Raw genomic sequence first — 24,526 nt, 5'->3', positions numbered from 1 at the left:
CAGGTTTATCTGCTAGCATGCAGAGTACCCACTATTCACTGTCAGGTGGATTGTGGCAGCAAAAGTGATAATGTTTAGTGAAATGGGAGGAGGAGCTACTTTTTCTCAATCAAGCTTTTGAATGAGCATTTAAGAAGCAGAAAGCATATAGGACAAACACTGCAATGGCGCAGGCTCTTAATAACTTTGTATTTAAACAAGTACGTTTTCCTTTTTATTTCCTAAGAAGTTTACTGTTGAAAAAAATGATATGTATTAAAGCAAACACATTATACACATAGATTAAACATCAGATAGCAAAACCTTACGGAATGAGCACTACTGGTTGTATTGTATAGGGTTTACAATCAAAGATATACTTAAAAACCCTCAAGAATTAATGTACTTTCAAGGTAAATTAGGCACAAAATTTAGCTTGTAACTAGCTCTGCAAGCATCTCACTGATTTCACTGTTACAAAGTATTACAAGTAATCAAAAACATAAGCTGACTTTCTAAATTTTAAAACTTTTATTCGTAATATGTGCTGAAATAGTACAAATGTATACAACACTCCACCTTTGTTAAAAAAGCATGTACAATAGGGACTATAAAGTAGAATCAAAGGGCTAAAGAGGAAATTACCCCTTTATTTGGGCTCAGAAATAGTATGGCATAAATCTATGGCTTTGCTTTATGAACGTATTTGAAATTGAATGAGCCCTACAGGTGTGGTGAAGAAACAGGAGGCTATTTTTAATGAGTGTGAGCTACAATAGCAATACTTTAAAGGAACGTCATTAGTAAGGAAATTAGCTGGTATCTGACATATATGCCTCTCCCAGTTTGCTGAATAGGATGCAAGATACAATTTGAAATTTTAAAGAATGAGAGATTGTCTCACAAAAAAAAAACCAAAACAGAAAAAGAAAACCAAGGAGCAAAAAACCTTCAAGTGATTTGCTGCAAGGTTTTAGCTTAGATGAGGCTTTATTTTAGAAAGAATTACTAATTTGCAAGAAATGAGAGGGCAACAGCAAGTCTGTGGACAGTAATAAAATCTTACCTCACAGAAAACATAGGGATCTTCTAAATATACATATTAGAAAAGTGTTTGGTTAAAATACCACATTTTTTTATCTTCTGTTAGCAAAATATATTGCTGAAAGTTGTCCTTTTTTGCTTGTTTAAAACAAAACCCACTACGATTGCCACAAAACTACAAGGAACTGCATACTCTCTAGGGGTACATTTTTACTGCATCATACAGGAATTGCTTGATAGGTAAAAATAAACATCTTAAAGTCTTAATGCTATTTGTGATTAGCAGAAACATAAAAAGGAATGCACTGAAGCAAGATGATAGCAAAGTGTATCATGCAGTATTTTGGCTTAATGTATACAGTATTTCAAACCAATGATGTGACTGGCGGGTGGGCGTTCTAATCTATTACATTCACATGAAATAATTTAGAATTAAAATTGTATGTGAAGGCAAACTGTGTGGAAACGTGAAAGGTGCTGGGATGCCTAACAAAAGGGTGCCAGATGTGTTATTGTTTCTAGCATGCAGAGCTAATGCTTGAAGGCCTATCACAGCAGTATGAACTACTGCTACATCTAGTTCTTTACATTACTGCTTTGTTTATGCTGGCTGTGGTCTGGTTACGGTCAGCAAGCGCTATATGGCGTTAGGAAGTTAACCCACAATCTCTGCAGGTTCAGTGACCAACTTAGATCCATCCCATGTTGTCTTGAACTGTTCCGGAACCGGAAATTCTTTCTGGTAAGAAACAAAAGCAACAATGATGGTTAAATAAACAGTGGATACCTCATGAAAGCTGGTGGAATACCATTAGTGCTACATGACTGAGAAAGCATTGATAGCTCAGACATGCCAGGATTAGAGAGAAGCCTTCTTCATTACCCTAGGAAGCTATTTTACAATGCCACACAGGAAAAAGCCTTATTGCTACCCAGTTTCAAATAGCCTGGGTGTGGTGTTACTTTGCAATAATCCCTCTCACAGTATTAACTGGAACAACTAAGAAAATAAGCCTCATGTCAGAAATGACTTTAGATTCCATCAGTGTCTGGGCTGGAAGACAGCAGAAAGGATTCAGATGTGGAGATTAGCAAGCAGACTAATTTTAAGGACAAAAGCAATATTATAATATGGAAGAATAAAACTCAAAAGAAACCCTATAATTTTAAGCGTGATACACTTCAAAAGACTTGGCATCCCTTGTGGGGTACACAGAACAAAGCAGAACATCAAAGAAAGTCGCCTTCCATTCTGTATATTCAGTGAAAGGATGGGAGATGTCATTGGGTCTTTCTCTGTTCGAAGCAAACAAAAAAGGGTGTGAAGAGAAGGGTTTTTTTCATTCAGACCTCAAATTGGTGTTTTGATAGCCAGTAATTTCGGATGATATGGTGATTTGAGGCAAAACTGATCAAAAGGACCTCTTTTTTTTACGAAATAGGTGAATATGCACCCAGTGAAAATCATTCCCTTTTTAGTTATCTAAAGCTGGCCATCCAGTCACTTTTGTAAATGTGGAACACGAGAATTCTCTTGTTATGTATTTTCTTTTATAAAGCTTAAACCCCTCTACCATAAAAAATTACGTGCATGCTTTGCCTACATGATCCCTTGCTAGCGTGTCAAGTGACAGAGCATGACTTTACTAGAAATGCTGGTGGGCATAGTGTGAAAATCTTACTAGAACAGAAAACGAGCCGGGAAAATGCAGACGTTTAAGTGGCTTTTAAGGACATATGTTGAAAATACTAGAAAGTACTACAGATGCTACCCATGTATCAACAACTTCAGAAAAAACAAGTATATTAGACTGTATTATTTCATCTGTACTAGTAGTATATTCATCTTAGCTTTAGCGTCATCGTCTTCAGGCTTGACTGCTCGTGTAAAGTGAGTTTCTTTGGGAGATTATGTTTAGATATCAAGAAAGAAAATTAAAGGGACAGAAGATGAAGCCATTATCTATCAAAACGGAAAGAAATAACGTTATGTCTGATCTTTGAAATTACTTTGTGCCCCTGATAATAAGGAGTTCTTCCTTCACTAACAGCTGAGATATTGGTACATAGAAATTCAGTTGTTTTGTATCATTTTTTGGTGACGTAGTATGTATGGTACGTTAGTTTCTTTCCTAGCAGTTTAAATTCTATTAGCTACCAAGACTAGCGGGGAAGGGGGAGGAAAGCTTTAAAAATATCTGACTCACATAATCACCATCTTGGGGGATGAGGATGTTCATCTCGGATGACTTGGCGCTCACAATCTCACAATCTAATGATTCCTCACTGAGGTAGATGTGGCAGCCTTCAGTTTTGTTAATAGAAATGGTTGGCACTTTCCCCATCACCTGCAAAATAAAATCCACTTAATATCATTTCTTAAAATGTACACAAAGATACTGTTAATAAAATCCTCATTGCCTGCCAGGTCTAATTTTGGCCACCAACATCTGATCTGTGTGTCAGCTGCCTGCATGATACTTATATCTGATTTGTCAGACTCTGTGAAAATTCTTGGTGGTGGTAACAAAGGTCTATGCACAACAGCAAACTTATACAGCAAGCTTTTAATATACAGTTTGATGAAAGTGCTTCCCTGATTCTCTCTAATTTCAGTGACACTTTTGTGCTGATATTTAGCTGGTGTTCACCTTGTTCATCAGTGAGAACTGATTAAGAACTCAAACATGTCAACTCCAACCCAGTAAGGACAAATGAAAGATCCCAGCATACAGTACTTCTCAACAAGTGTTTTCGTAATATGCTTTTAAGACTTCAAAGCTCTTCCAGATTTTACATCATACAATAGGAAAGGGTTTCTATCCCCTTCGGGCAAGCTACAGTTCAAAAAAAGTACTGAGATCAATTTAATTAAACCTCTAAAGGTATTTCTTATCATAGAATCATAGGTTGGAAAGGAGCTCTAAGATCATCAAGTCCAACCATCAACCCAACACCACCGTGCCTGCTAAACCATATCCCAAAGTGCCACATCTACACTTTTTTTGAACACCTCCAGGTATGGTGACTCCAGCAGGTACCTCCCTGGGCAGCCTGTTCCAATGTCTGACCACTCTTTCAGTAAAGACATTTCTCCTAATATCCAACCTAAACCTCCCCTGACACAATTTGAGGCCATTGCCTCTTGTCCTATCGCTAGTTACCTGGGAGAAGAGACCAACACCTGCCTCACTACACCCTCCTTTCAGGCAGTTGTAGAGAGCAATAAGGTCCCCCCTCAGCCTCCTCTTCTCCAGACTAAACAGACCCAGTTCCCTCAGCTGTTGCTCATAAGTCTTGCTCTCTAGACCCTTCACCAGCCTCGTTGCCCTTCTCTGGACATGCTCCAGCCCCTCAATGTCCTTCTTGTAGTGAGGGGCCCAAAACTGAACACAGTACTCCAGGTGCGGCCTCACCAGGGCCGAGTACAGGGGCACGATCACCTCCCTGCTCCTGCTGGCCACACTATTCCTGACACAAGCCAGGATGCCGTTTGCCTTCTTGGCCACCTGGGCACACTGCTGACTCGTGTTAAGCCGGCTGTCAACCAACACCTCAAGATCCTTTTCCTCTGGGCAGCTTTCCAGCCACTCCTCCCCAAGCCTGTAACGTTGTATGGAGTTGTTGTGACCCAAGTGCAGGACCCGGCATTTGGTCTTGTTGAAACTCATACAGTTGGCCTCGGCCCATTGATCCAGTCTGTCCAGATCCCTCCCTTGTGTCTCATTAAATGCAAGCACAAGATTTACTTGGGGAGAAAGGGAAATCTTCTCTTGTTTACAATTCTACAGATTAAAAGATCTCTTCATGGCTAACTGGCTGACTCGCTGGTTGGAATTTGGTAAAAATTCCTCCTTCTCCTGTTGCCGTCTCTAGCAGGGACAGCAATATACCCTGGGCAATGCATCAAAAGGGCAGAGGTTATGCTGAGCCATGACACAGTAACAGCATGTGATAGATATGTACTTGTTAATGAAAAAGCGTCTCCCATCATTCACGTTAAGACTATATTTTCAGCCTCAGTTCCTTAAAAGTGACAGCAAACAAAGAACAAGCCTGTTTGTCCTCTTGCATCGCGCTCCAATCCTGAAGTCTGATCTATGTAGTGATCAATGCACCTTAAACTGATCTTTCTTTTCTTTAATGGCTTCTTATGCAATAGAGAACAAAAGGAGGGTGTTTAATAAATTTTGCAAACATCTGGCAAGAAAAAAACCCACTGGAAGGAAGGAGAGCCAAGTGATATGACACTATTTATAACAAAATCTGTACCATGAATTTACTGACATTTCTTCCAGTAATGTAGCATGTATTTGCAAATTATAAGCTCAGGTCTCCAAAATACTGAGAAAATGGAGGTGCTCAGCACTTGGCATACTCAAACACTGCAGAAGCTGCCTGATTCAGGCAGCATATAGCATATAGCCAGACTCTACCTTCTTAAGTGGAATTCCACTCTGCTCCCTGGCAGAGAAGCCTTATTCATAGAACCTGCTTAATCAAAAGATTTTTGATTCTTAGAAAAGATATTTCCCTTTTATTTGAGTATTAACAAGCTGTGGATTTGCTGTTCATTACATATGAATTTTTCAGCTTTCATGAATAGTTCTAGAGGTAACAATAAAAATCATCTAGTTATTTAAAAAAACACTCAAGTGCACGTGTGGGATCTTGAACTGACTGCCTCTGCCACAAGAAGACATGTAGTGATCATGAATAAAACTGCTTGTTACAGTTCAGAAGATGATGCGCAGCTGGTAGCAATGTCAGTCACTTGCATGAGGTTAAAAAAACCTCATCTTGCTATTATTGCCTGTGCTGGCTGTGACCAGTATTTCTGAAGCATGGAGCAAAACTGTCTACATTGAATGTCACACAGCAGGCAGAGCCTTTTATCAAAAGTCCTCACCTTGCCTGAAGACTGACAGTTTGGTATAATTTAATTAAAATTTCATTTCTTGTTTGCTTAAAATAATACATGCTGAAGTCCTTTCTTGAGACTAGGTCATGTATGTTGGACACAACCGAGTACTAGAGCATGTATAGTGAGACCTCTTTGGAATGGGATGAAAGAAGTGCTGTAAATGTCAGGCAGACGGTCTATATTTTGAACGGGGCAAGTATCCCCAGTACAGAGGCCAATATATGGATTTAAAACACACCTATTTCTTTTCACAAGAACCACATGGAATGTGTTCTCTGATGAAGCTTTGCTTACTGGTTATCAAACACAAAACCAGCAGCGGCTCATAGCCCATTTGTAGGCAAGTGACTACATTACTTATTCAAATAATGTGTCATGTTGCTAGCAAGGGAGATTTTCAAAGTCCTGGCACCTACTTTCACTTTATGTCATTTAGTTGTCCTTTGACAATCTATTCGAAAATTTCCATTGAGAGAATGAGAAAAAAAGAAATAACCATATTCTGGGCTTAAAAATCAATTAGCTAACTGCCAGAATTAGTTCCATAAGCAGCGCTGAACTTTCAAGTGCTAGGAGATGTTTACCATGCAGGCAAGAAAATTGGGGCCAGAAGTAATAGTTCTTACAGTGTATAGATCTCAGCTTCACTGGAACCAGAAGGGACTGGGGTAAGTGAGGTTTATTCAGTGATGCTCAATAGTTTTCATACGCATTTTCTAAATACCTCAGCAGAATTTGGTGCATTATCAAGATACATTTGGATGCATCAATCTCTTATTTTTATTGTGCTCCTGTGAGTGTTTAAAATCTCTTGTAGCTATACCTTGGGCTTTTTGTTTCCTGCTTGTTCTCTGTCTATCTTTCTTTTTCAAATAGATATTTACCTGAATCTGAATATCCCTGGAATTGATCACTTCCACGATTCCCACAACGTTGTCAAACACAAGGCCAAACTTTTTACAGTTGTCTAAAATAAAAGCAATCATAAATAAGAAAGGCAAGATAAAAGCAAATATATTAACACCTGCTACATTTCATCAACTACAAGAATTCCCGGTCTTGCACTGCATAGCTGAGTGGCTTTACTCACGTGATCAATCCATTGAAGGGAATGGAATGATTCAGATGCATTATTAATCACGTAAGTCAGTTTTTTCAAGATTGGCATTTAAAGCCCAGCTGAGCTATCCACTCACCAATAGTAATTGAATTGATTTTTCCTTTTATCTGAAGTGTAGATTTGTTACACTTAAAAATGTAGGCCACTTGCTTGAGTTCAGTGTTGTTAATGACCAGGTCATTCTTATCCTCTTGATATTCCTATTTCAAAAGAAAGTTTATTTAATTGGTTGTCTTTAACTAGCTAACAGTCAGACAGAGTGTAGTACAACTTATCCTCGAGTCATTGCATCTTCAGTTACAACAGAGCAATATCCTTCCTGTGGCTTAAAAATCTAATCTGCTTGGTGATCAGATGTCTCACCTAATTCACCCTTAGATGACACATGTATATTTTAGAGCTGCAGAACTGAAGAACTTAGAATAGACCATGACAAAACACATTAATTTTGTAGTGAAGACATTATGCTCATGATAATTTAGAAATGCGCTCACAAAACTGTTGCTTGGCTCCCATCCAATTTAGAGCAGCACCTTGAAAAACAGAGCAAGTTTTTGTTCCCCCAAACGTTATATGATGGTCTATACAGTGTGGTACAAACAGGTGCAGGCATTACCACATACAGTAAGGGGTAACAGGTGAAGGAATTTCCTTTCCTTATGAAGTGTGAAGGGACTTTTACACTCCATGGATGTCAAGGAAAGACTAGAGATCCACAAGGAAAGTTCCAGGTACCATAACCCTAAGGCAACATAACACAGGCAAACAGTGACTGCACCTTATGCAGACACAGCTCCACAGTAATGACCTTCCGCATGACTAAACTACGTATCGTTTTCTCCCTCTTTTAACCAACACAGTCACGCAAATTTTCACTCATAGATTCTTTGGTATATGCCTACATAAATTAACTCTCAAACTTTAAACAAATCTACCTTTTCCATGTGTAGACTGAGCAAAAGAAAAACACTTCTCTACTTTTAAGCATGGGAGATGTACTTGCATGGTGATGAAAACTAGATGTATAATTCCATTGGTTAACAAAGCTGGAGAAAGTGCTCTGTGGTAATACTGTTACCTCTCACTTGCACAAATGGCCTGCAAGAAGGGATTTTAACTGGAGTTCTCTACTGGACTTGTTTCTGGGGGATTGTCTGATTTTACAAGGAATTTATATGCTGGTTCTGACATTCTCCAGCTCAGATGAATCAGCATATGATTCTCAGAGACCAATTAATTAACTTCAGATGTTACAGAACAGTAAAAATGAAACTGTAGCAAGGCAGAGCAATGCAAGTATCAGCCCATTTTAGTTGCAGCTTTGATTTGTTCCACCTTGATCATGGACAGCCTTTTGCAAGACATTCAGTGCTCAGCCTGGTTTGCAATGTGCAGGGTGCAATTCAGAGGTGTGACTGGAACTCACCACTCTCCACTTCTTTCCCTCTAGCTCCAAGACAGGGGCATGGCTCTGCTGCGGGGAATTCTTGGGAGAGGTGGGACTTGAAGTATGGCTTTTTGTCGGAGAACGAACAGATGGACACTGGGCACGTAGGCTGGGGTTCTTGTGAGTCTTCTGGTCATCAGAGACATGTCGAAGCCCTAGAAATAAAAGGGTGTTTGTGAAAGAGAGTCTGTTTTCCAGTCCTAAGGGTACTCATATTTAATCAGGAAAGGTTCATTTGTAATTGTGTTGAATTATTCTGTGAATTTACATTTTTTATTTTCCCAAAGTTGCCCTGGGTAATGACTGAAAGTGTAACTGCCTACATATTTTTAGCAGTTCATATAAAGTATCTTTTACTGTGGATGGTATGCCTTAGTATCTTTAAGAGGAAATGCCACAATGTCTTCTGGTCCCTCTCTGTCTGTAGCAAGCTCTGTGAGCTTGTTGTATCATATTTTTCCATCCATAAAAATGAGATTATTCTTCTAATTTGTGACGATATTTGACCTATTCCTGCAGCACTAAAGGCAGATATATCAATTGTGTGTATTTAAACTCACAGCCATCCACTTTAATTACAGCTGTCCAATATTAATACAAAAAGCTTTATTATTGTACTCCACACTGAGCTGTGAGCCGTACCTTTTCACCTAACGCATTTTGGCACAGGTTGGTACACTGAATGTGAATCAGAAAGAGGGATAAATTTTTATTGCAGTTGCAACTTAGAGGTTCACCAGCTACTGGGGATTGAAGATGTCCAGCTTGTCTGCCTTAAAATTAAAAGGATAACTCTAAATAAATGGTATGAATTTTAGGTATTCTGAACATATTTGGGTGCTGTTGCTTCTAAAGGAGGTTTTGGTATGCAGTCTCATCCAGCAGACTCAGTGCAAGCCTCCGAAAGATCCGAGTTGCTTAAATGTGACTTAAAAATGCACTGGAAGTTGGGTTAATACATATAGCAGCTCTTGATGTGGTTTGACTCATGGACCAAAATTTGATTTCTTTTCTCCTGACCTTTGGTAATTGCCTCTCCCTGATTAAGCTGTGCAAACAGAGCTGAGCGAGATGCAGTTCCTTCATCCTTTACGGTTTCTGTATCAAAGATGGGGGGAGGTCCGGGGGGTGGTGGTGGTGGCGGTGGTGGGGAGAGGCATGACCCGCTTGTTAGAACAGTTCGCATAGACATGGGTGATGCAACAGGACCCTGTTGGAGATAGATGGAAATTATTTGACATACAGTGTTTCAAGGAACATTGTATTATGATATCTCTCATTTATTAACATCCTTGAATGCTATGAGTTTGAGTGACTCTAGGCAGCCACAGGCTCAGAAGAATTTCTGACACCATAATACATAATTGAAAGTAACTCTGTGAATCTTTCCCTGCATTGAAGCAGGCAAGGCTGGAAAGACTGACAGTCCACACTGCTACCTTACTGCACAACTACGCCAACTAAAATATTTCTCTCAAATGCTTGTCAAGACTGATGTTAAAAATCTTTAATAGTAAAGATTCCATAATTTATTCCAGTGTTTACTTACATAAAAGGGAAAATGTCTCCTTTTTTTCAGATACCAAATTCAGTTAGCCATAGCTTGGTGTGCATTCAGAAACACATAGAAAATGTTTTGATCTGACACAAATAACTGGGAGGGTCATGAACTGTCAGTTATGCATATGACCACGCTAAATTTTATGCAAGATGTAAAATGCTATTCTTCAGACTGCTGAAGTCATCTGCAAAGATTCAAATTACAGCAGAATGTAAAACTATGGTGATTCAAGTCTCTTATTTCTGAAATTCAGTATTTGAGTTTGTAGTTCAATTTCTTAAATTCTTTTTTCTTTTTTTTCAGTCGCAGGAGATCACAGCACAGAAGTTATGAGTGAGAGGGGCCTTAGTAAAGTAAGTAATCCAATCTTTCTTTCAGTTTGCATCATCGGAAGTACATGGTTTGGTCTGAGTTATAATGCTTACATAGAATATTATCAAACAGATAGAAAATGCTAATAATGATCTGATTAAAATGTTATGCATCCTAATAATAGATGTTAGATAGAATCTGAGAAACTGAGAATCATTTTTTCTGTCTTGCCACTGAGTGTCACTCTGATCCCACCTCTTTGCAGCAGAGCAGAGACTGTTTTAAAAGAACTGCTGTGAAAAATTAGACTGGTTCTGATGAATTTAGCTGGCTATACAGACATTGTGCATTGCACCAGTACGTATTTATTAGGTGGGCAGATACAATGAGAAAATGACAAGGACTTACAGAGTCACAGCTCCTCTAACTGGCTACCTTGGTTAAGCGATACAGGTTGTTAAAAATGCATCCCTGGTAATCAATACTAGACATAGACACTGCTTAGCTGGACTCAAGAGGATATTTTTAACCATTTATGATGCCACCCGTTTCTGCTTTCCACTAAACTGAAACAGCAAATTATTGATCTGGTTCATGCATGTCACATGCGTGAAAACTGTTGCTATTTTTCAAAAAGTAAAAACTTGTTCTGGCTTGTAATCCCAAACTGATCATTAAAAAGGGGCTGAGGTGCACATGCTCTTTTTTTTTTTCCTCTTCAGGCATTCTTTTTTTTAAAAAAGAAGCCTGGCATATTTGAGTAAGTAACTGCATTCAAACCTCTTAGTCATTATGACCCTAATTAGAGTAGCATGGAAAGGTACTAATACTAGTTAACCTCTTAATGTACACCCTCTACTGGCACATACGTCTTCAGCATATAAGTACTGTTGCATCTGAAGCAGATGTTTATGAAATATGTTAGCTATGAATATATAGCAAGATTCATTGTCAGATTAGTAACATCAAAACTGTATTGCACAAAAAAGACTGGTTGAATCCCTGGTACCTGGGTGAGTAATGAAACTGATGTAGTGGTACACTTTGATTGTTTCTGAAAGGATCCAAGATCTCTTGGAATAAGGGAATAAGCTCTCTTCTATGCTGTTAAATCTTTTTGATCAAATGTAAACAAATGAGAAGAATTCCCTTTTGGAATTGATTATCATTTATTGTCAAGATATACCGGAACCGATGTGGACTGCTTTTAGAGACATTTCGTTGTTGCATGGGTACATTTAACTTGGAACGTAGTAGCAGGTTATTGCTTTAGGCTGGGTACAGCCTCTTCACTGGGCCCTCAATTTACAGTGCCTGTCTTCCTGCCTCTGCTAATGCCAGTAATGTTCCCTACAGCACAGTCAGCACAACTGTGAATTCTTATAATAAAAAAACATGAATGTAAGTGGATTTAGTGGCACAATCAGTTGTTGCTGCCTGAGGTGCAATAGAGATCTTCCCTATCTGTTGCCTGCAACCATAGCAACTGAATCCACTATGTCCTGGTTATCCAGAATCATGAACATTGCATTTGCAGGGCTTTTTAAAAAACTCACATACCCAGAAATGACACTCATCATTCACACTGCAGTGTGAGCATGCAGTTATGAATTATATATGCCTTATGGGAGGAGATTAATAGTAGCAGTGGCAGTGGTTAATAACTTGTAGTCTGAGATAAAAATATGACTTCCCAAATTCCAGATTGACATCTGGTTTCCCATACATACCTTATTGTTACCACCTGCATAAATACTGTGATTTTTCAGAAACTTGTGTAAGACTCACATGTTCATTTGGAATTAACAGCAATTAAATTCTGCAGAGGCTGCAAAGATGTATTAGAGAAAAAATGATGTAGAAGTTATCTGAGTATTCTGCATACAATACAGAGTGGTGGGTTGCTCTGCCAGCTCTTTGCTTGAAGTGTCGAACTGAAGGCCATTACACATCACGCAGGGGACTTCCAGTCTCAAATAATGCTGCTAAGTAATGCATCAAAGGCAGTTTCCCAAATAGCCACAAGAGCATGGAAATGTCTATGTAACCAAGGTGGAAGCAAAACTCAGAGGGATTTATCTGTGGAAGTGGATGATCTCTCTCTCAGAACTCTGGAAGAACTATCTTGTGAAAGTACAGACAAAAAGAAAGAATTTTAAATACATCAATCAAGTTTGGACATAGTTTTGTATGACTGGAGAATATCTTATTTACTTTTCAAGAAGAGCAGAGGTAGGAGAGGAGCTGGGAAACTAGGAGCACCTTTCCTTTCCAGAGCAGTACTGATGAAAAGACAAGTCTAGTGAAAAATCTCAATCTTTGACCCAAGAAGTGAAGACATTCTAGACCTTTGAGTGGGTTTCAAGAGCAGGAAGAAAAATTTATCCCTTGCATTCACGCTGCCCACCTGCCTCCTCTTTGCTTTACAAGCCTGGTCCCTCCACCAAAGTCAGTGGCTATCTCCACTCAGCTCAGAAGATTATGAGTTAGATCTAATTAAGAACACAGGAGCTGTCACAAGGTCTCAGAAGACACCTGGAGTTCAGTCACCCTTCCCACTTTTCCTGATTTTGTGCAATCACAGAAATAAGAGATGGACTGAACCTTTGTTGTTAATTTTCATCCGGCATGACGAATTCTTGTCTAGTTAGTGACCTGAGCAACATCTACACAAGCTAACACACATTGCATCATGGTATTTTCAATTATTTCTGAACATCTGTGGCCATTCTGGAAACTGCTAACTATTTCAGTGATAAATTAGGCCAGGCAAAAGCGAAGGACAAATCAACGGAAAAAAGGTTGCTAAAGTACAGGGAGGGTCTAACTCCTGCACTGTAGATCTACCATCTTATGGCATGGGCACACCCAGTAGGACAATCTCCCCCTGAAACAGAACAGCATGGAAAAGACAGACAAGTCTCACTAATGAGGGGGCGTACGGAGACTTGCTGTAAAGAGGGGTTCAGTCTCACTCTGGCTTTTGTCTTCTTTTCTTTGCCATTTTGATTTACCTGACTGAAATCGACCAAACATTCAAGTGAGGTGAAATTCTTTGTGGGAAGAGTGTCTCAGGGAAGCTCTTAACAAGGGGACAGAAAGCACAGAAGTGAACTGGAAAGGCAGAAAACTCATTGCACTTCTTGCATTCCCTGCATGTCAGGAAGATGGGACCTGCGCTGCACTCAGACATGCTGATGCGAAGGACAGTTTTAAAATCAGCCTAGTGAAGTGGTTCCAGGAACTTTCTTTTCTGATTAGTTTTGACCCCTATGAATACACAGACCTCCAAGTTACCAACCTAAGTCACTGGCAACAGGTTTGCTTTCCTCAGTCACCCTTCCAAGACCACTTAGACCCTCAGGCTGTAGAGTATTTCTGAACCAGACTCTTAAACTGTTCTGGTATCTGGCAATACTTCTGTATAGCCTTATCCAATTTCAACTAAAGTGCCCTTCACAAAGTCCATTCATTTCTGTTCTGTATAGGGTGGTGTTTGCGAGAGCTGCCGGGAATAAAATAGCACGTTATATGCCCGCAAAACTTCATCTATCCTAAAGCAGCAGGTGCTTACCAGCTTTGCTATGTGCAAACAACTCTTCAGATTAACTTCAAGCAGATGTTAACAACAGTGTATCTTTACACATAGAGCATTAAGAGCCATTTGGACTAGCAAAGGCAGTTATTTGCAAGCCGCCTTTCTTCTTCTTTTATTTCAGCTGTTTGCCTCGGTAGCAGCTGCTGTTCTCAGTGCTGTGGTATCTATAGACATCATGTCAAGTTAGCTCACTGGTCCCATGAACATGTTAGTGTGGTCACTTTTCCATCATTTGCAAATAAGCCCCTTGTAAGAATTATCAGGGGAATAGATAGCTTCAGCCTTACTTTGTGAAAATATAACACAAAAATAAGCCATTAACTTTTAACTTGCTAGCTTTGTGTCTTGGTGAACTTGATGTGATTTAAACCTCATTCCTGGGGCTTGCCTGAAATGGGGCAAAAGTGTAATTCTCTGAGTACAGTCCTATCAAGAACAGGAGAAGTGGGCCTTGCAGCCATGTAGTAACAGCTCTGTAGGGGATGGAACCTTCCAGAAATTTCCTCCCAGGGAAAAAAATTATCTTCAGCCTCTGACTAAACTATGCTCTGAATAGGGTGATAATAACGGGTCAGGGTTTGCTCCTCGCTGGATGGCCCAGAGCTGTCTGCAGAGAGGTCCGAGGGGAGGACTGTGGCTCAGTAGCTTCCTCCAGTGACAATGTCTGAAGCTGCTCACGGAGCTGGGGCTGATAAATGCGTATTATCACTGGGCAAGGCTTTGCAGGATTGCAGTACAGCCTCAAAGTATGTTGTACTTCTACCTTTATCTTGTAGGACTGGCAGAAGGGTGAGCTTTTTCTCCTTGCTGGCTACCTAGCTGGCTCACTGGGAGAAAGAATTGACTGTTCATGTTGAGGCAGTGGGCTGGTTAAAACTCATCTCTGTTGAATCTCATTTGATTCCCTTGAAATTACAGTAGGGATTAGTGAAGCCCTTTGCTTCTGAGAAGCTGGGGCTTGTTACAGCGTATTTCTCCTAAAGGCTTCCCCTGGAGCACAGGGCTTGTTAGAGAAATAAAATGCTGTTCATGCATAACACAAGTGCTCTGGATGCCATACTGTCAGTAATTTTTGGTGGCCATATGCAGCTTGACATGTCTTTAGGTTAAACCCAGCTACTGAGAGACAGTAAGAATTTCTTTTTATGTCTTATCACAGATGTTACTGTTTCCTGAGCCATTCTTGCTGAACAATTCCCTGGGTTAGCCCTCCACGTCACTGTTACTGTATTTGTAGTTTAGTAGCAGTGAGGAGCCCTAGTCAGAGGCTCGTATCTCTGGAGATACGAGTGGCTTATGTGCCAGGCCCTGCACAAACACCCGTGATGTTCCTCTTGTGTTTATCCAGCTTTAGGTTGACACAGTGCAGCAAGGAAACTGGGGGCAACAAAGTTCTTCTGGTGGCAACCTGCTCTGGAGCATTTGAACGGACACACATTTCTTGTAGCTGAAATGGTCATTTTTACTTAGGACAAACAGATTATAATATGATGCATATAAATAAATTATATGTGCACGTGTATAATATAATATATAGTACCTATTTTATTAGTCATTCATATTAAGACGTATCTATTTGCAGCTGAGGCAACAGGTGGCTTAGATAGAGGCATAAAATCCCTTCCTTAATTTATTGAAAAGCCTTCTTTTCATGGCAGCAGATAAACAGGAATCCTAATGGGGACTACATTCTTCTCAAAAAAAGATATCTGTGTTTTCTCCCCCTCCCCCTTTATAGTAATCCTGGTTTCACACCTAAAATTATTTCAGCATTCTGTATTGTTCTTTCCATACATATGCACAGCCAAAGACCAGAATCGTGAAGCTCAGAATATCATGTATCAGCCTCTGGGAACAGGTGGACTGTGACTCAGAGGCACAGAGCTCTTGTTAAGGTGTTTTTTGTGTAGAAGTAGCTTAGCACAACAGTTCTATTACCTACCCTATTTAAGCCACCTGTCTTCAAGGGGTTATGCTGCCCTGAGATCTGCAATTTACTAGATGAAACAGCTGACTTACAGGGTCTGTAATCTTTGTGAGTTAAAACACAAAACAACAAAAACCAGATCAGGCTCTTTTCTTGTTATGGAGTCTCAGCAGAATTGTTTATCTGTTGAGTTTTCAAACTCTGAAGCCCCTTTTAATAACACTTCTGCCATTTATCACCTGTCCAGGATTTAAAATGGTACATCTTCACAGTTACCCAACCAGAAATATTTTACACAGCCAAGGTCTTCTAAATCATTTGAGAACTGTACGCTAATGTAATTGCTAACAAGTAACGTGCTCCCACAGGCACATTAAACCATCTTTTACTTACATAAACATGCAGTTAAAAAGAAGACCAATGCCTTTAGCAATATGGTAAAGTTTTAATAGATGTGCCTCTTCCTTTTCTTTCCATTTCACGTACTTTCAATTTTCTCTTTCCTTTCCCTTTTCCACTGGAACGAGGATGTATTACGTTACAGATCAGGTTGAGTTTGACAACTATTGTCAAACAATCCTCTCCCAGGTTCTCCCTTAATATGTTTGAATGGTGTTTGGTCACTGATATTAAAAGGACACTGTTGATAGCCAGTAAAGACAAATATTGTCAGCCATTGTTGGAATAAGGAAGTCGAACTAGAACTTTGAAAGGGATGTGGATGTAATTGAGGCAGTCTCCATCAAAGAGGCAACTATTGTAGAGTTGCCAAGATGGCCAGTTTCTAAACTGACAGTGATCCAAAACCTGAACATTGCCTATTCTCTGAGAAAGAAACAGCTGAGATTAAAGGATGCTGATTTTTCAACAAGAAAGTACAAGGAAATAGGGAAAAGGAAGGGAAGAGAAAGGAATGGAAGGGGACAGAAAAGGAGAGGAAAGGCTATGACTGAGAAAAAATTCAGCACTCTGAAAATATCTACATCTTATCCAAGATACAGGCATTTAAATCAGTATATCTATGCTGCCCTTACTTCTATCTGAATGAGGCCTCTAGGATTGCAGTTGTGGCTGGAATTTGGCACTACACTTTTGACCTTTAGCTTTAGTGAAGTGGCTCAGACGATGGCTGCTTGATAAGTGGGTCAAAATAAACACAGCATAGAAGAGATACTGGAAGGATAATAGGAGGCTTTTGCCCGCAGAAGTTGGTCTTTTGCAGCTTGTTCGCCTTAATATGTAGAGAGATGATATATTACAGGAAAATGTTTTGACAGTACAGGAGAGAGACAGGGCCATTTTATAAGAAAATGTCTGGAGGTGATTATTTTAGACAAGAATGAAGCGGCCAAAGTCTGTACTGAGACTAGTATAATTGCACTCAATTAGGCTAATGTAGGAATTACGATGGCTCTTCTCGGTGTGGAGCCTATGGAGAATTTCAACTTTTAAAGAGTGGTTTTAGAGTACTGTCTAATGAGTTATAAATATTTTTTAAATGATATTTCAGGAAAAAAAGACTTGAAGATACTGTATTGGCTTCAGTGGGAACAGGATATAAATAAATCTCAGCTGCTAGTAAAGATGCAGACTTCCTCCTAAGAGTTTGTTTTGATTTGTAAGTGGGGGGCAACATTCGTCACTTGAGTGTTCAAAACTAAACACTGTAATGAAATTCACTGCTAGTTTATAAATATTTCCTGTTTGTAAATAATCTTGCTGGCAAAATTTGTCCTAAATGGCTATTGTATACAAATAATAAAAACTTAACTGCAGATCCACCTGCAACTGAGAGAAACATTCAAGACAATCATCCTTGAGCAAGATTTGTTTCTTAACATTAATTTGATGTACAGGAAAGTACAGCAATCTTCATTGTTACTGGTTGTTTTCTTGCTGCAAAGTTAACCTGGAGAAATAGGGGCAGAAGTTTCACTTCCCCCAGCTTATTCATGCAGTGCTTGTAGCAAAAAAACTTTTATTAGGCATTCTTGTGAGCTTATATTACAGCTGTTCATTTCTTTGCATCACCAGAAAAAAAGTAGAGAGGGAAGAAAGAGCCATGCTTCAGTAGAATCCCTTCTTTAGGCAAAAAAAAAAAGAAAAAAAGGGCATTTGGCTGAAAAGAGACATAGGTCTGTTACAGCTGTAGATTTCAGTTAAAGTCAGAAAGTTGGAGCAAGCAAAAATGACAGTTGCTGCATGGGTACAATGCCATGCTGGACATTTAAAACATTTAATTATTAATAACACTTTCTGCATAAGACTCATTGCCATCTGAGAATGTCATAGCTGGTACCAAATTAAAACTTGCAAATCTACATTAGGTTGGTAATTGCTCTTGTTCTCTTTGTCAAGATGGCTAAATTGAGATGTAGTGAGTATAGTGAACTGCTACACACCACAGGATATGTGTGGCAGAAGGTGGCTCACACTTTACACTCAAAAAAGTGAACTACAAAATTACACTTTTAAGGAAATACCGTAGATGCATTTTACTTCCACTGACAAGCGTATTTCCCCTGACATATGCACAATCAATTAATGAAAATGAATACTTCAGATCACAGTGAAAATACAGAGTGGAACATTTTATTCTCTGGGACAATCCTGCTCACAAACATACATACTTTAAATATGTAGTTTTCTTCTGTGAGCACAGTACGAACAAATATCTTAACTGTATCCTCAGCCCACGTAGGATCCAGCTTTGTACCACCATTCCATATCAGTAGCAAAAGAGGCTCAGATACACAAAGGTCTCAAGGTCCTTAACACCACCGATTTCTTGGCCTTCTCCTCACCCAGACCCGTGCATTTCAATAGGATGCCCTCAAGGAGTAAAATATTGTCAGACATCTTGGCAGAACCAGAGCCAAAGTGAATAAGGAGAGAGAATTGTGTCAGATCCAAGAATCTATAAGCAGCTGTTTTTATCACAAATTTTCTGTAAAGCTCAGAGAGGTAACTTTTACTGTCAGAGCTGACTGCTTAGGCATTATTTCAACCCTTTGCACCTGTTTTAGCATCTGTCTTGTAATTTATTAAGATATTTCTTTCTCTTTCCTCTAAAGTGTCTGCCTGTGTGCTGACTGCCAGTCAGGAGCACTTTACTGCAGGCACCAGTGATCTGTTCCAAGGTTGGCTGCAGCTGCCCTGTGCAGCTCGATGGAAGGCTACAAGGGGGCTGGAAAGGCACAGCGTTGTGATACTGCCGTGGAGCGTGGCCAGAAATGTGCACACCACAGTACGCAGCACCTACAGGCAAAGGGGCCAACTGCCCATTAAAAAACTGTCCCCTCCTTTTTGGAAACCCAAGGGCAGTCTGATCTAGGCTGATGCTCCTGGGGTTTTGCTGCAGCTCAAGCTACGAGAATACAGCTCTGAGAGAAGCAGTAGTCAATGTTCTCCCTGACTCTTTATTCTCTAGAAATACTCAAAATACATTACTTAATAGCTTTTTATACAAAGCTTCAAGCATTGCTTTGTTGACTTCTGCAGATATGAAGGGTAAATTATTGGTATAATGTACTTTTAAATATGTACTTATGTAGGCCAAAAAGGTTCTCTCTTTCTCTGTCCCTCTGTAATAAAATAGCATTTCTGTATCAACATCTCCCTTTCATAAATCTGCCGCTTTCTTAATGCCTTTCCGGACTACTGCTTTTTCCTTTTTTTCCTCTTATGCATGTAAGTGGAAGCTGCTGTGTGCAATGATTAACAACTGTGGACTATATCTACAGCTTTTATATATACCGTATTTCTGTCTAGGCCCTGATTCTGCAGACCTTTATGCTTAACTTCACACAGCATGAATCTGTGACTTTCATTCTCACTTTAAAATGTATAACAAAAATCAAATTATCCCTTGAGTATCTCATTGCTTTCTTGAGTGTATTTGTTACCAAGCTTCAGAGAAATATTTAAACACTTAAACAACAAGCTATTTAAACAACCTGCTAACTTACTGGATTCTTATTTCCTAACACTCACATGAAGTAAAACTTTAAAAAATTATACACCCATAAAAATGCATTTGTAATTTAATCTTTCTGACACATATTACATGAATGATAATTTAAATGAGCCATACATCCAAGACAACTTTCAGATCTGAGTGATATCCCAAGTGAGTGAAATCAATACTTCAGATGCAGTAATGGGCTCATCACTCACGACAGAATGAGCACTGTTGGCAGGAAACTATGCTTAATATGAATAAACAAGTCACACCTAGATTTGTATTCAGCAATTTCCTGCACAACTAAAGAAGGGGAAATAGAAAGATGTGAGATGCTGGTTTAAGACCAGCCAAATATAATTTGCAATAGCTACAGTTCTGAATAAGATTACCAGTACTCCCAACACTGAGAGTTCCTCCTGTTTGATCAAATGGCTATAACAAATCTTTTATCGTATTTCCATACTTCCATACTTCCAACACTATTTCCATACTTGTAAGATTCCATTAAAGGTGAAGATGATTCTTTCTCTGTATTAACAAAACCAAACTTATTCCAGATTCTCAGGCTAATTCTGCCAACAGGGTACTACAGTTTTTTTCCCTTATCTAATAATAATTTTAAAATCATTAGCTCTTCTCACATTCACTGATTATAAGAGAGTAGGATGTAGCAAGTGTGAAATTTTGTACTAAATTAAGGAAGAGAATCATGTTTAATATTTTAAAATTTTACTAAGAAAACCTACAAACCATCAGATAATTCCAGTCTTCTAATTTATCATGCTTAAAAATTTCTGAATTGCTTCAAACTAAGAAGTACACACAGATCATGGTCTCTCCTGTGTTTGAACTTGCACTTGAATACCTGAGTACTGTAAGGCCTTGTACAATGTTACATGGGCAGGGACATCTTCCACTAGACCAGGCTGCTCAGAGCCCCATCCAACCTGGCCTTGAACACTTCCAGGGAGGGGGCATCCACAGCTTCTCTGGGCAACCTGTGCCAGTGCCTCAGAACCCTCATCGTAAAAATTTCTTCCTTATATCCAGTCTAAATCTAGTCTCTTTCCATTTAAAACTGTTGCCCCTTGTCCAGTCGCTACAGGCCCTGGTAAAGTCTTTCTCCATCTTTCTTATAAGCCCCCTTTATAGACTGAAAGGCTGCAATAAGGTCTTCCTGAAGCCACTTCTCCTCCAGGCTGAGCATCCCCAACTCTCTCAGCCTTTCTTCATAGGAGAGGTGTTCCAGCCCTTATTCCATGTTAAGATACATTCCATCCGAAAGCTCTATTTCTCTTCCCTGTGTTCCTGATTTCTTGCAATGGTTTGGTCTGGGTATTAAATTATCTGGTGGCCTACATCAGTCCTCTGAACAGTCATTCAATTTTTAAAAAAATTATTTGCCTATGCAGAAGAAATTATTAACTTGGTGTGAAAGACTACCTGTGCAAGTATGTGAGTGCACTGGTTAAGTTTAGGATATGGTAACAGCAAAGAGTTGGCTGATTATATTTCTAATATACTTCAGCAATTCTCCTAACTTGATAATAAACATGAGCACATTATTAGAATAATACAGAACATTGCATCAATGTGGACATTGAATATAAGCTCTTACATTTATACCCAACAGAAAATTAATTCTTCATGTGTATAGCTCTTAGAGAACAATATTCATTGCCATCATCTTGCTATGCATCTCAGATGTAACACACAGAAGATGTTTATACAAACATATAGAGACAGTTTAAATAGTTATGCATGCAGTTATATTTACTCCCTCTATGTATTTCAGAAATTATTTCTGTATGTATAACATAACAATTTTATAAAGATAGCTATCTATGAAGTAATAAATTGATACGTATGCCTTGTGTTTCTTTTTCCTGTTATTAAATATCTCTCTTTGTTCTCTTCTTTCCCCATCATGTTCCCCCAATTTTCCTTTAGTCTGACATGTCCCTTAAATTTTGGGAGTTTGTTTTTGTTCCTACCTTCTACTGTAGCAGGCCTGGAGAATTCTGTCTGCCTCTCCACACCGTCTGAAGCTGGGGGTTATGGCTATAATAATCCCACATAATTCTTTCCTGTTCCTCAAAACCTGTACCGCAATGACCTGCCACATCTTCTCCACCTGCCTTTCAAACTTTTATTGGCTTGGTTGGGAAGTCCATGCACCATGACTTCTATTCCTGGCCTAAATATTTATTTTTCCTGGGCTAATGACCTGCATTAGAAGTCAGACTGGTTACTGGCATTCTATGATTCTTCATGAAGAAGGAAAGAGTACTTACAGTTTTACTCCAGGTGAGACCTGTGGTATGATGCTCTTTGATATAAGCTTGAAGTTCAGACCAGATATTCAGATATGACTTCACCCAATCAACATGGCGTGCATCACTGTAAAAACAGAGACAATATTTATATGCATGTTTGTACTTAAGCCCAGAAAGCATTGCTACTCTCACTTAAAGCAGGTAAAACCCAATGTCTGCCTTTAAGCCATGGACAAATCAGTTAGCAGGCAGCCAGCCAGCCCAGTGCTGAAAACACTGAGGCCTACTACACTGGAAAGGTTTTAGATCCTTCCAGAGAAGAAGCAAGGGCAATGGATGCTTTTAGCACAGCGTGCTTCCTGCTGGGACAGCGTGTCATCATCCTGCTCAGGCTCAACCTCAACTGAAGCAGCACTGAAGGTATACATGGCTGTGCAGCAGCCACCCAGACTCAGTCTCAGGGTGCTGAGTTTTAGAAAATTAAATATCCGTGGATCCTGTAAGATATTCTAGCTTCCAAGTTCAAATGTAGCCAGGGTAATACTGGATCATCAGTCTAAAATATTTATACATCAAGAATTTTTAAATTACAAGTCACAAGTTGGCTCTGGAATAATTATTTGGAAGGCTTAGTCTTCCAATGAGACAGTAAGTGAAAACAAGAAATATGTAGAGAGAGAGAAACTGCTTGTAAGGAGGAGTCCTTACTTAAGAAGATCCAGAAAAGAATTATTACTGAATAGTGACAGCTGTGGACTGGATGCTCACAAGGATTTGGGTGTCTACCTCCTATGTATTTCCTTTGGAGTTTGATGCTTAATACTGCTGAGGATATGGGTCAACAGGTTTAACCCAAAGCCTACTGAAGTCAAGGGAGAGCCTTCTGCTACTTTGGAAGAGATTGTGATCTGACTCAGTGAAAAACAGGAAAAGAATTTCTTACTAGGGGAAGAACTAAATACCTAACTGATGTACTCTGTCTATACCATTATGTAGGTCATTTTCTTCTCCAGAATAAGTACTTCTAAAGCTACATTGTAAAAATCTTCAGTTACCCCAGTAGATACTACCTTCAGTAGGTAAACTAAGGCTTCAGGAATAATACATTTTATATATGATAGAACATATATCATATATAGTATATAATATATATTTATATATAACATAAATGGAAATATATACAAGAGGTTTTTATAGATATAAATTTTTGCTCACTAAAGAGGAAAATCTCAACTGTAAATACTGTTCTTCACTGGGATATAAAAGTCAAGAGCCAAAATCTGGCCTCCAGAAGTACCAAATCAACAGCATTTATACATGACATTTTTAAGAGGGCATAGGAATGACCTGTATTTTTTCTCTTTCTCTGTCAGCTCACAGATCTTATTCATGGAACTTCTCAGTGAATTCCTTGTGCTCTTTAAGAACAATGCAGTGGTACATAAAAAAATCAGTTTGGGAGCTATGGAATTAGATGTTCAGTTGTATACACCTACCACCTAAATGCACATTTTCAAGCAAAGAGTGAGAACAGCAATAGCATGAGTGCACAAGTGAGACAACGACACATAGCAGATAGCTAGTCACACATTGATATGTAAATATGTATTTGCATATAAGCTTATGATGCTGGAATGCTAGAAGATTAAATATAATCCTATAATTTGCAGAGAGTAAAAGCGAGTACTGCTAGTGCTGCTGCCATTCTCACTGCAACATGCTGCAGGTCAAATATTAGGAGGGGAAAATATACTACTGCAAGCAGTTTGTATCAACTGCTTTTTAGTTTACAAAATGTTTTCTGTGACAGCATTGTGAACCCTACTGGTATGGTTAATGCTCCGTTCTCTGGCTAGTAGATACTGGGGCTTGGCAACATACCTGTGCTTGTAGTCCTTTAATACCCTGTTAGTATAAAAGGTAGCAGCATCATTCATCTCCTTGACATAAGGGCCTGGTTTAGGAGACTAGGACCATCAACCCATGGTAGCAGGAAACAACAGAAGGAGAAAGGAAGTAAAACATTAGTCAGATACCTTCCCTGATGTATTAGGTATATTAAAAAACACCTTTTTGTGTGTGGTAGACTGAAGAACTATTTAAATGAGGCTGCAGAGTTCTGCAAGATTTGGAACTATTCTGGGCCACACCATCCAGAAGCGCATTTACAGCCCTCCTAGCCATCCTTGTGTGTCACTCACCACTGCTATCCAGCCAAGGGCAGGTATGCTTTCACTGACGGCCGAGAGGTGGTTGAACATTTTACTTCCTCTGTTCCTTTCTCTGAAGTTCTGGATTTCCTGAATCTTCTCCGATATTGGCTTGAGAAGCATTGCCACCTCATTCTGTGAAAAAAAAAAAAAAAAACACAAAG

The 24,526-nt window shown here is 39.2% G+C and overlaps 1 protein-coding gene across 3 annotated transcripts in view; it reads right to left on the bottom strand.

Moving 5' to 3' along the window:
• Positions 1-491: 491 nt before the first annotated feature.
• CAP2 (cyclase associated actin cytoskeleton regulatory protein 2) overlaps positions 492-24,526 on the bottom strand; it is a 74,546-nt gene continuing 50,511 nt past the window's right edge. For all 3 annotated transcript variants that reach the window (XM_075416890.1, XM_075416889.1, XM_075416891.1), the window contains 9 exons: positions 24,354-24,497; positions 24,034-24,119; positions 22,171-22,276; positions 9,535-9,724; positions 8,494-8,669; positions 7,144-7,267; positions 6,832-6,914; positions 3,231-3,371; positions 492-1,762 (listed from right to left, as the gene is read on the bottom strand). In XM_075416890.1, the coding sequence (XP_075273005.1) occupies positions 1,679-1,762; positions 3,231-3,371; positions 6,832-6,914; positions 7,144-7,267; positions 8,494-8,669; positions 9,535-9,724; positions 22,171-22,276; positions 24,034-24,119; positions 24,354-24,497 (1,134 nt within the window). In that variant the 3' untranslated portion in view covers positions 492-1,678. The remainder of the gene's footprint in view (positions 1,763-3,230; positions 3,372-6,831; positions 6,915-7,143; positions 7,268-8,493; positions 8,670-9,534; positions 9,725-22,170; positions 22,277-24,033; positions 24,120-24,353; positions 24,498-24,526) is intronic.

The sequence above is a fragment of the Opisthocomus hoazin genome, chromosome 3 (genome assembly GCF_030867145.1).
Source record: "Opisthocomus hoazin isolate bOpiHoa1 chromosome 3, bOpiHoa1.hap1, whole genome shotgun sequence".
NCBI classification, from domain to species: Eukaryota; Metazoa; Chordata; class Aves; order Opisthocomiformes; family Opisthocomidae; genus Opisthocomus; species Opisthocomus hoazin.
Note: the sequence above shows the minus strand (reverse complement) of the source record. Positions and strands in the feature narration are given on the sequence as shown.